The sequence below is a fragment of the Mytilus edulis genome, chromosome 5, assembly GCF_963676685.1.
Source record: "Mytilus edulis chromosome 5, xbMytEdul2.2, whole genome shotgun sequence".
In the NCBI taxonomy this organism is placed as follows: Eukaryota; Metazoa; Mollusca; class Bivalvia; order Mytilida; family Mytilidae; genus Mytilus; species Mytilus edulis.
Genome location: NC_092348.1, coordinates 28,152,994 through 28,166,357, shown reverse-complemented (window position 1 = coordinate 28,166,357; position 13,364 = coordinate 28,152,994). Strand labels below are relative to the sequence as shown.

The following is a 13,364-nucleotide window of genomic DNA, read 5'->3' as shown; positions in this document are numbered from 1 at the left end:
TAAATAAATACTCAATATAGTAGAAACACTAATGAAAACATGTTATACGGCATGTAGCTTATTTTCTTAAATCGAGTAATTTTAACGATATTCAGATTGGGATTTTAACCTTCTTATCAAAGAGAAAGAGAAAATATTTAAATGTATAAGCAATGGCAGAATTGTATATTTTATTCCATCTTATTTTTCGTATATGTTTTTATAGACAATATTTTCTTTTAATCTTTGTTTTCTTTGAGGCATTTTATAGCTTACCTGACAGTTAAGATAATTGATTGTAGTTGAAGGTCGTACGATGATCTGTTGACAATAAATTCATCATCCTTTGATCCGTGTTGCATATTTTTATTAGCAACAACTTTACTACATTTCTATTTTATATGAAAGTATTTCATTTCCAAGATGATTATATCTCCCGAAACTAGAACAAAAAAGATCTCTAATGTTTTAATAGTTTGATTGAATCTATAATGGATTATCTTCATTCCTTTTGACAAGTAAAGGTAACTGTAGTATACCACTGTTCGAAAGTCATAAATCAATTAAGACAAAAACAAATCTGGGTTACAAACTAAAACTGAGGGAAACACATCAATTATAAGAGGAAAACATCGAAACAACAGAAACACTGAAGTGAAAAAAAAAACAAACAAAAAACGACGATGCAACTCACACACTAAAAAAACAAACTTTAAGCTAACAACTGCCATATTCCTTACTAGGTAAGGTAAGGTAATACATACAGTGAACGCCTCCAAAAAAATTATAACAATACTTAACTCCGAGGAAAATTAAAAACGTAAAAACCCTTAATCAAATAGCAAAATTAAAAGCATAAATACATCAAACGAATTGATAACAACTGATATATTCCATACTAGGAAAAGCATTTTCTTATGTAGAAAATGGTGAAATTAACCTAGTTTTATAGCTACGTAAACCTCTCACTTCTATGACAGTCGCATCAAATTCAATAATATTGACACCGATGTGCGAACAAAACATAATATGTAAATATGTCAAAAATAATGTCAAGTTTAAAATTATTTTTCACAATACATACAATAAACTCGTCCACAAGTCATTGCTGATTATAGTACACACCTATACAATCATGATAACAGTCATACATTCTTAAATCACCATAAAGACACTTTCTATAAATATCTAAGTAAATAACGTTATCTATCTTAAATAGATTGTTGTATACAAACACATTTTTACTTATAAAATATGTGTAACGCCCATATTATTTTTCTACGTTATTTTAATATGATGTAAATAAGAAGACTTCCGTCCTATTGTACATGTAGCTTCCCTCAATAATGGATCAGTGAACAAAAATTAACATGATAGCTAAATTTGTGCGGATGTATTTTAAGAAACAGTACCAACCTGTTTATTTTTGTCTAGTGATACTTAATATACCTCATATTTCACAATGTAATGGTTTCGAATGCGTCTCCCCAACTTGTTATAATGAATGGCGATCGGTAGATATGCCGGATCCAACTTACCGAAAAGGTTTGTGTGGACGGTACTGCAATGTAACATGGATTTGTGATCCTTGTCAGGAATTAAGCAATGATACAGGTAAATTTTGGTTCTTTTTCATGATAATTCGTATAATTCTTTTATTGTTCATTCAAATTACTATAAAATATTTTAAATAAAAGGGATGTTAAATTGTAAATATTCATTATGTCTTGAATACAGCAGCATGTATGTTGCAAACATAAAATTATTTTGAAGATTAGACTTATCTTTTCGAAAAAGAAGAGATTTCACAGGTGCTTTTCCTACATTCTTAAAGATGTATTTAGGTGAAATTAAATAAATCAAGAATTTTAAATTAATACTATAAGCATTAGTAAATGATCAAAATAATCTGAAATATAGATAGGTCATGGAGCTCGTTTTCGAGATATTTGATTTTTTTAATTTGGCGGGAAACGCTGACTTGGACTTTTACCTTATATTAACATTGGTTTTATTTGGGGGTTTAATCTTAATTTTGGTAAATGACCTTTTGTGACCTGTTAAGTTGTAAATGGGTGTTATTAGGCAAAATATTTTATAATTATAATTAATAAGACCACCTATCTTAAGCTACCACACCGGCAGTCTGTCATTGCCCTTACAAAAGTCTTACAAGATAAAATCCTTAGATAGGCCAATTTCTAACTTATTGAGGCTAAATATGCATATATTTTATATTTCAAAATGTCAATTGAGACGTAATGCTTCGAACTTGGACAGCCATGCATCTTCTGTGATGTTTTTTTTCTATGTTTTAAGCTGCTGAAATTGATAAAATGCTACTACACATACCAGCACACAAAGATATATGCACACGTACATATGTAGACACATACAGAATCTCTGTGGCCATAGTGAATAAAATGACAGCACATAGAGGGTACTGTATCTCCATTTAAAGATGTTTGCTTATTATTTATAATGTGATAAATAATCTCATGTTTAGTTATCGACAATCACAGAAAAGAACTTAAATGTGAAAATGCGCATGTCTTGCTAAATTGGTATTGTTTATGTTACTACGTGTACTATTCTCTACTGATAGTGTGTTAGTTTCGATCATAACAATTACTATGTACATTGATACTGGCATAAATATACTGATATTGTTCTTTTAAAATATACTTCTATGAATTATCAAAGCATTAAGGAATGTATCGCCACACGTATGGCTATCATCTTTATCAGAATATGGCTTTACCTTTTTGTTTTATATAACTCTACAACGTTTGATTTACGTTTTGGTTTTTCAAATTTTTCGGCTTCCCGCATCACTGAAAAGACATTTTAAAAGTAGCAAAGTAAACTTTCATGTAATGAAAACTGGTTAATGATAACAATACTTTATTTTGAAACAATGTAGCTTATAGAATATATGCATTTTACAAATATTTAGAGCACAATATCACCAATCGTCAGCAAATAATTACTGCACAAAGAAATCACATAGTAGAGATTATAAACAATATAGAAATCATTCAAGGATCTTACTAACAAATTATAAATATTTTCCTAAATTAATCAATCATTTCACATTATGGCGGAAGAAAATTGTACAAGTTTGAATCTGGATGATATACTCAAACAATTGGTTTAAGTACACATTTTTCTTATAGGGCATATTTTCATCATATTTTACATCGTAAATTTTATAAATAATACATAGCTGAGAGGATCATAGGAAAACTTGTTATCCCGAGAAAACATTGTCAACCCATGCCAAGCCAGAGTTGACACTGGTTTTCGATAGGTTACAATCTGCTCTTTCACTTTTCAACTATATCTTATTTAGTTAGTCTTGTGTGGACGAAACGCACGTCTGGCGTATTAAATTTTAAACCAGGTACCTTCTTTTAGCTATTATTCGTGTGTTTCCCCGTCCTATATTTTCTCCAATTTATTTGTTTTGTAGTCCTGTCAAGTAATGTTGTCATTTTAATGTTATTTTTAACATTGCCATTAAAGCGAGATTGGCATAACAGAAAACCAGGTTCAACTCACCATTTTTTCATAAAACATCCTGTACCAAGTCAGGAAAATTGCCATTTTTGTATTATAGTTTGTTTCTTTGTGTGTTACATTGTAATGTTGTGTATCGTTGTGTCGTAGTTCGCTTTTATAGTTGATGCGTTGTCTTCAGTTTAAGTTTGTAACTGTTTTTTTTCTCAATCGATTTATGAATTTCGAACAGCGGCAGCTGAATGTTCTGTCATCTTGATTTTATATTGTAAATTGAAAGTGATTACCTATAGCGTCCTCTTTATAACAATGATACCGATATAAGAAAAACAGAAAATGTGACACAAGATATATGATCACAGTCTATAGCTATCGTAGATCGAATCGTAGAATCTAAGGATTGTTTTCAAAATAAATGATGTTTTCATTTTTATTCAAATTATCGATTTTTGAATTTTCTGTACGAGAGTGTTATATTCAAATAAATAGTCATGTACTTAGTAATGGAATAGAGTATATTGATACACTCGTATCAACCAATCAATGTTATTGTATATACTGCTAAGCCATGAGAAGATAAACGGTATTTGTAAATGAACGATGGCTACATATAAATCACACTACAACCTAAATATAATTGCAACCCATATGGAACACAAATAAATCTATAAATATAGTATTTCGCTAATTTTACAAAAGGCAGTTATTTCAGTAACAAAACTATTCTCAACACTTTCTCTGAATTCGCGTAGAAATAAGTCAGTACTTTTAACACATATATCATAACTATCGTACTGGTATACATACTTCTATTGGCAATTTCGAATCTGTTCAAAGTTTTTTCTACCCTATATACCACTTTGCCTCATTATCTTATTAAGATAATATTCACACTTAATTAAATTGGCATTGAAATAGTCGAAACGTGCAAGGGTTGTATATCATGTCAAGGTCGTTAAAAACTTCCATTGTTGTTGTATATGTTTAAACTCTCAAGGTCACAAAAGAACTATGTCAATTGGACTTGCTTTGATACTATGACTGCACTTGAACTTTTACTAGATAAAATTTTTACTCGCTACTGAGAATCCGTATATCGCCAGGTTATCGGGATTCCCATGGGTACTATCTGTGCACCACTTATTGCGGACCTGTTTTTGTATTGTAAAAAGTTACAATTTATGATTTAATATCAGCATAGACCAATCGAAACAACATTTTAATCAAAATTTAAATAACACTTTTAGATATTTAGATAATATATTGGCTCTACATTAAATAGATTTATCCTGCCCAACAGACTTTTAATAAAGGTAAAACTAACAATGAACACTGTTATTTCCTGGATCTTGATATCTTAAACGTTAATCTTAGTACCAAAGTTTATGATAAAAGAGACGATTTTCAAATCATATTGTAAATTATCCAATTTTAGATTGTGACGATCCCTTATCACCATCTAATGGTGTTTAAATATATCAACTTGCTCAATTAGCTCATTTATATTACAATGTATTTGATTTTAACGAAAGAAATCTCCGTATTACTGAAAAATTATTACACCAGGGTTTTCAAGGACATCCATTGTAAATATTAATTAACATGCAGACATCTTATACGTTCAGGTATATCACAACCAATATTCTATCATGTTGCTATTCTTTAATAATCACAAAATTTAGTCATTCGCCTGAAAAGCTAACCAACCTTTAAACAGACTCATTCGGAAGGGATATAGTTACGATACTGTTGTTAGGTAACTAAGGATTGCATATTTTGGTATTAATATTTATTGACCTAGGGTTTTTGCATTGGAAATAAACATAATTATTCCAAAACCATTTGTTGGCTTCATACGGGTTATATATTTTATGATGGTATGACACTTTACCCCTAACGGGAGGGATTGTACTTAATTTTTATATGATGAAGACATATTCTTTCAATCAGTTTGATTTAGGTCCTCAGCTGGCATGTGAGTAACTGCTAGTAGTCATTTGCTCATGTATGTATCATTGTCATTAGTTTCTTTTGTGACCTATTCTTACATCGTACTCGGACTTCTTGCAAACTGAGTTTAACTGCTTATTGCTATGTTTTCTTTATTCTACATTAGCAATAGGTATATGGTATTGGATCTCACAAAACTTGCACCAAACTATAGTTAGCTCTTAGTCAACAAATGAATTTAACCTCATTTTTACACTTATGTATCTTTACCACAGCAATCAAAAAGAAGATGCAAAATATTTTGCCACTTACTTGAGAGAGGACAAATGGAATTTCGAATCTGGAAATTGCGGAAATAATGTAGTGATATTCCTGTCCATAGGTGACAGACAAGTAAGTGACTACATTTTCTTCTTACGGATGTTCGCTTGTCATGTTTTGGGATTTTTGTCAGATTTTCGGAATCCTCTGGTTTTTACCATTTGAATGTCTAAAAAAGTTTTGCCCATTTACCCTCATTTTTCTTTTTATAAATCTTTAACATGTATAATTATTAGCCATCAGTTAAAGTCATAAAATCTTTGGGTTTTTTTTAAAGTTTTTGAATACTTAAACTTGTCAATGATAAAGCTATGAAAAATCAAGAGAAAACATTTTCCCGTCAAAATTTCTATTGCTAATTTCATGAAAACAAGCACATTGACCTATATATTTGTTTCACTCTTTTGGTTCCTCTATTAATCCCTTATCAATATATACTAGTGTTATGAAAAGTAATGCTGTATTGAAACTGAGTAGCGAACCTCCTTAAACTTACACTTTACATTGAAGCCGTCAATTGATATTTCACTGAAATAACATGATTTTTAAACAAATGAGAGTACATTCAAGGTCAAAGATGCATGTTCAGCATTCCATAATAGGTGTAAAAAGTAAAATAACAAACTTACAGAACTTCGAGGAAAATTCAAAACCGTAATCAAATGGCAAAATCAAAAGCTGAAACACATAAAACGAATATATAACAACTGATATATTTCTGACTTGGAACAGGCAGTTTCTTTTTTATGGTGGATTAAACCTGGTTTTATAGCTAGCTTAAATTCTCACTGGTATGACAGTCGCACAAAATTCCATTATATTGACAACGATGTGTGAACAAAACAAACAGACATTATATTTGTTAAATCTATATATTAGGTAAACGTGTTAAAACTAGGGGCTCTAAAGAGCCTGTGTCGCTCACCTTGGTCTATGTGAATATTAAACAATGGACACAGATGGATTCATGACAAAATTGTGTGTTGGTGATGGTGATGTGTTTGTTGATCTTACTTTACTAAACATTCTTGCTGCTTACAATTATCTCCATCTATAACAGTACTTTCTGTGGAAAATGTTATTGAAAATCTTCAAATTTTAAGAAAATTGTTAAAAATTGACTATGAAGGGCAATAACTCCTTAGGGGATCAATTGACTATTTTGGTCATAGAGACTTATTTTCAGTTCTTACTTTGCTGTACATTATTGCTGTTTACAGTTTATCTCTATCTATAATAATATTCAAGATAACAAAAAAAAAACAGCAAAATTTCCTCAAAATTACCAATTCAGGGGCAGCAACCTAACAACCGATTATCCAATTCATCTAGATAGATCGTGACCTGATCAACAATTTGACTTCCTGTCAGATTTGCTCTTAATGCTTTGGTTTTTGAGTTATAAGCCAAAAACTGCATTTTACCCCCATGTTCTATTTTTAGCCATGGCGGCCATCTTGGTTTGTTAGCCGAGTTACCGGACACATTTTTTTAACTAGATACTCCAATTATGGCTTAGTTTGGTTAAATTTGGCCCAGTAGTTTCAGAGGAGAAGATTTTTCTAAAAGATTACTAAGATTTACGAAAAATGGTTAAAAATTTACTATAAAGGGCAATAACTCCTAAAGTGGTCAACTGACCATTTTGGTCATGTTGACTTATTTGTAGATCTTACTTTGCTGAACATTATTGCTGTTTACAGTTTATAAAATTGAGAATGGAAATGGGGAATGTGTCCAAGAGACAACAACCCGACCAAATAAAAAACAACAGCAGAGGGTCACCAACAGGTCTTCAATGTAGCGAGAAATTCCCGCACCCGGAGGCGTCTCTCTATCTATAATAATATTCAAGATAATAACCAAAACCAGCAAAATTTCTTTAAAATTATCAATTCAGGGGCAGTAACCAAACAACGGGTTGTTCGATTCATCTGAAAATTTCAGGGCAGATAGATCTTGACCTGATGAACAATTTTACCTCATGTCAGATTGCTCTAAATGCTTTGGTTTTTGAGTTATAACCCAAAAACTGCATTTTACCCCTATGTTCTATTTTTAGCCATGGCGGCCATCTTGGTTGGTTGGCCGGGTCACGCCACACATTTTTTAAACTAAATACCCCAATGATGATTGTGGCCAAGTTTGGATTAATTTGTTCCAGTAGTTTCAGAGAAGAAGATTTTTGTAACAGTTAACGACGACGGCCGACGGCCGACGGACGACGACGGACGCGGACGACGAACGACGGACGCGGACGACGAACGACGGACGCGGACGACGAACGACGGACGCGGACGACGGACGCGGACGACGGACGACGGACGCAAAGTGATGGGAAAAGCTCACTTGGCCCTTCGGGCCAGGTGAGCTAAAAATGTAAGTGTCAAAAATTGGGATACATCAGTTTACATGTTATAATCTTAATCACTATATAAACAAACAAATACGTAACAAAGAAACACAAAAAAAAGCAAATGGACTACGCATATTACCACCTTTGTTTTCCCCTGTTAGTTTTTGTTAAATTTGTACTTTCTATTAATTGTGCAGAATTTATCATTGTTTCAAATAAAAAATACTTTGCATAAGTAAAGGAGTTTTATCTTGTTCAGTACTACAGACATAATTATACATCATATTTTATTGCATATCAGATGATAATCAGGACTGGAAATTAATCAATTAAATATTCACCCCCTTTTTCCCCTGTGTATAAGAGTTTCCTCAAAAATAGAACTTGATTAAAACGTTAGGCTGATTTTTACCGAGTTTTCTCCCTGCTGTGTTATGTACCACCTGTAATCATTACATTGAATTTGAAGACGACTACGGCAATGTAATGTCACAGTTCCCAAATTGCACCTATTCAACAACCATAGCTGCGGAAATATTGCAAGTTTTCTTTGAGACTAAACATTTTGTATTTTTTTTATGATTTGACGTCTTTCTGCTTATGTAAATATATCTAAATATACTCAAAACGTTCACATTATAGATCGACAGGTGAAGCATTCACTGGAAAAGGTTAAATCTAAGGAAACTTCTCCATTCGACGTTCACAAAGAGTCAACTTTTAAAAATGAGCAGATAAAATATGTTACAAGCATCCATTTCACTAAAAAAAATACATGGACTTATGTCAAATTTATTAAATATTTGAAGAAGTAAGACAAACCTTCTGGTATTCGACTTTTAAGGATGTGAATTTAAACATAGATGTAATTTGGTTACTCTTCATTAAAGAATCATGAATCGTTTGGAGGTCTGTTCAAACTTACTTTTCTACTTTTCTCTGATTCAATATGGATTCAAAATTAAATTGGTGGAACTATGTAGTGACTAGGGATACTTATACAAAATAAACACAGAATGTAAACTTTTGTCTGGATAATATAAAAATGAAAGTGAACAAAAATGTAAAAATAGGTGCAAGTTAGGTGCTCTCATGTTAATTAAAAAATATGAAAAATAAATAACATACATAAGAATGTATATATTTCCATAACAGTTGTACACATCTGCTGGTGAAGCGGCTTTTAAAGTATTAACAACAGAATGTATAAATAGAATTTACAAGAAAGCTACAAAGGACTTCTTCGCAGACGACAAATTTGGCGGAGGATTGAAGTTTATTATTCAAGAATACAAGTAGGTTTTGTTTTAAGAAATCAATTGTAATATGTGTATATTGGACTTTACCCCTTGAAGTATTTTATTCTCGTTACTGTTTAGGGAGCTACCATTTGATTTTTATGGGGGGGGGGGGGGGGGGGCTAGGATGAAAAAAATTTTCCTGCTTTTTTTTTTTAGTTGTAATCTCTGTCCTGCCTTTATATTTTTTACTCTATTCGGTCCTGCCTTTTTTTTTACTAGTTTATCCTGACTTTTTTTACACAAATTGTCATCCTGCCTTTTTTTTTTAACAAGTTACTCATCCTGCCTTTTTTTTTTTACACAAAACTCCTGTCCTGCCTATTTTTTTCAAATTTCATCCTAGCCACCCCCCCCATAAAAATCAAATGGTAGCTCCCTTATCGGGAAATTACTAAAACAATTACAAAAAAATATAACCACATGTATCTACAGAATGATAGTTTATCTGATCTTGATATGAGCAAAATAAAATTGTTCTCATCTTAAAGAAAATCAGGGAAAATCACACATATTTTTTTATTCCTAATCAAAAACGAAGATTATTTCGTCTCATTTCTTCCGATTCAATAATTATGTATTTATTATCCTCCTGATGCAGGCAAATCCGGTTATATTTTACTACCAAAAATAAGAGATTTGCTTCACATATAGATCTGAACTTCTTCTTGAAATTGACAAAAATGGTCACCTTCAAACAAGAATACATGAAGAAAAAAGTGATAACTTAAGTTTTGTATGTTAAACTTATCATTTCTAAGAAATGACATAAGCTCTGTCCGACCTTATGTTCTTAAATTAACGCAGTTTATTTGTATCCGTTACAGGCGTACATTTTTCACATTATACGGAACTCTTTTTAAAAAAAAACTCGTATTTTGTAATTAGGAAACATAACTTAAATCAATACTACACAGATTCACGATCACCTTCCCGATTTGTTAAACCAAAAAAAGTGTATTCGCATCTACCGACGAAAACATATGATCATTGTCTGTGATAATTTAAGTTAAGAATAGTTCCTATCGTGAAATTTTTTACTTAGTTTAGATATGCTTAGTGAAATATCAGATACCAGTAGGGTATACGGCCAGGCTTGGGCTCATGAAATGAATACTAAAATTAAAACTAAATTAAATTCCATTTTCAATAAGTCATTTACCACACAAGGGAGCATATTTGGAAACGTTTCGATTTAAAATATAAAGAAATGGCCTTAAATTCAGCTTAAAAACGTTATTACGCATTATTACCTGAAATTATTTCTTAAATGCAGGTCGACGTCATGACCTGCATTTTCAAAGGTAGACAGGTGTCTACTTTATCAATTCAATATAACAATTCATTGCCCTTTCTTGTTTTCAGCATCCTGTATGTGCCCTTTTGTTAATTTCTAATATAATCTAGGTGCCCATTTTAGAAATTTTTGCGCGCTCTAGATGCCTTTTTTCAATTTAGTTACCATGCTTTTTTTTATATGAAAGGTGAAAAAAACACTATAACTAATACTAAAAAGCTAAACATATATTATCAAGCTATAAATTTGTTCTAATTTCTATAGTTTTATTTCAGGAAAGCTTTAAAGAATGGTACATGTGACGACTCGAAAGAGTGGATATGGGTTTTAGTGGGTTGTTTAGTCGGAGCTCTTACGATTGTTTCTATTCCCTTCTTAGTTTTGAGAAATAGATGCAATGGAGGGTGGTCTGGTGGAATTGTCAGTGGTGGTGGTGGTGGTGGCGGAGGCGGGGGTGGTGGTGGCGGTGGTGGCGGGGGTGGAGGAGGAGGAGGAGGAGGGGGAGGTGGTTGTTAATGAAATAACTTTCTAATTACAAACTTTAAGCCTATTTTACGGCTAATGCAATTGTTTGAGAAAATATCATCGTTCAATATTTCAAAAATAAACTAATAAATAAAAAGAAAGGATTAAATAGACTGAAAAATATAAATTCAAATCAATCCATAGCAACAAATTATATTTGTTTTTAAACTTCTTAGGGGATTTTTCGGTATCAATTATTGAATAAAACCTCATGAGTAATGCTTTAGCAGTTTCAAAAAGAAAGAAAAAAACATGTACATAAATTATGTACTTTGTTTTTTTATTGAAATCAATATTATAAAATATCAAAGGTGTTTTTACTTCACAATGTACTTCGGTATAATTTATATATTATTTCATAAGTACTTACTGCACTAATAAACACAACCATTTTTTTTCTATTTTTTCGATTGAATTTAAATACTTTTAAAAAGCGGTGTTATAAATATATACTAGTCAGCAGAAGTAACGATACACAAGTTGGAACTACAATTTTATTATCATAAACTATGATAAATAGGAAAACTTTGAAAAACATTCCTTTTAAAGTTTCAACAACTTGTTTCCCAATCCACTATAAATAAATATGTCCAAAACTCAAAACATTCCTTTGAAAGCAAATGAATACATGTATTCTTAAAGATTCTGACCAAATTGGAAAGTGAGAAAATTTATTTTGCGGAAAATGATGACAATATTAAGAAGATGAGAATCAATTTTTCAAATATCTGCAAAAGCATTCAAAATTTAAAGCAGACCATAGTGCTGATAAGAATACAGTAGATACAGTCTTCAAATATTTTACCAATTGGTCAATTATTTATCTTGGTACAGTTTATCCTATTATCTCCCCCATCTTCGACCCTCCTGCATTAGACATTGTCTCGTATCGTTTCTATATTTTTTTTACTATTATAGATTGAGAAACTTAGAAAAAATATAATCATTTCGGCTTACGGACATTAAGTAAAACCCAACTTCTAAAATTATACAAAAATTGTTTTAATGTCCTTCAGGCATTGTTATCTTATAGATAACGATCCAGACATTACCATTACTCTATGATGAATTTTTAGAATCATGAGCATACATGAGTATGGTAACCAGGGTTGCGTTCAATATCGTAGCAGCTACATAGGGCTACTTAGATTTGTGACTACTGAACGTGTAGCTAGTCTAGCTGCTACATTTTGTACATATATCTAGATAGCACCTAGGCTAGCTACACTTTCAGTAGTCAAAACCTAATATTGAATATAGTATGCATCTAACGTCCAAAAAGGGGCACAATCTGACTTTTTACAAGTGTTGTGTAGTAAATTCTACACGGAAGAAATAAATCATTGATTAAAAGACGTAGGATCCTTGGAATGTCAATACATGCAATCACTAAGATTGCTTTTTTATCTCGTTCTTTTTAACTAGAACTATAAATAAACAGCATTAGAAATTTTGTAATGAAGCATGTGAAAATAAAGAAATAAATTTGGATTGCTAAATTTTTTTTTTGTGTTTAATATATACAAATGTATCACTTTTTTCATAGTTTTTGTATGGTTTAGGTACAGTTTAGCTGCTCTTCGTTTGTTATTCATGGATGGTTGTATAGTGTGGAATTATACCGTATAGTAATTATTCTAATTCTGACCACCTTTCTAACTTTTGAAAGGTTCATAATTATAAACACTGGTTGGCCACTACTCTGCAGGTATATACATGTAGGAAGTGTTAACAGTTGCATATTGATCGATTTAAAAGCTTTTAAAGTTTTAAATTATTAAGTTCATTTGTGAATGTTGTATAGCACACGTAACATCAGAAAATGCGTGTTCTAATGTGCATTACATGCTCGAATGAATCAACTCTGAGGGTCTGATTGGAAATTACAGTAAACAGAACAATGGGGGCAAAAGTCCCAGAGTTTTGACCAAAAAATAAAAAAAGGAGAATTCAGTCGGGATAAATAAAAAGTAAAATCACAAAAATACTGAACTCCGAGGAAAATTCAATTGGAAAGTCCCTAAATACATACATGGCAAAATCAAATGACAAAACACATCAAACGAATGGACAACAACTGTCATATTCCTGACTTGGTACAGGCAATTTCAAATGTAGA

The 13,364-nt window shown here is 31.5% G+C and overlaps 1 protein-coding gene across 1 annotated transcript; it reads left to right on the top strand.

Moving 5' to 3' along the window:
* Nucleotides 1-1,268: 1,268 nt before the first annotated feature.
* LOC139525024 (uncharacterized) lies at nt 1,269-11,236 on the top strand. Its single transcript, XM_071320200.1, has 5 exons — nt 1,269-1,593; nt 2,299-2,419; nt 5,724-5,841; nt 9,281-9,420; nt 10,996-11,236. The coding sequence occupies exons 1-5, from the start codon at nt 1,350-1,352 to the stop codon at nt 11,234-11,236; spliced, it is 864 nt and encodes a 287-aa protein (XP_071176301.1). The 5' UTR covers nt 1,269-1,349.
* Nucleotides 11,237-13,364: the final 2,128 nt, after the last annotated feature.

What these genes read in the sequence shown, in the direction of transcription:
- LOC139525024 (XM_071320200.1), top strand. Translation starts at nt 1,350, where the DNA reads ATGATAGCTAAATTTGTGCGGATGTATTTTAAGAAACAGTACCAACCT. An exon ending in GGAATTAAGCAATGATACAG is followed by an intron (nt 1,594 to 2,298) that starts GTAAATTTTGGT and finishes CTATGTTTTAAG; the next exon opens with CTGCTGAAATTGATAAAATG. An exon ending in TGTCCATAGGTGACAGACAA is followed by an intron (nt 5,842 to 9,280) that starts GTAAGTGACTAC and finishes TTTCCATAACAG; the next exon opens with TTGTACACATCTGCTGGTGA.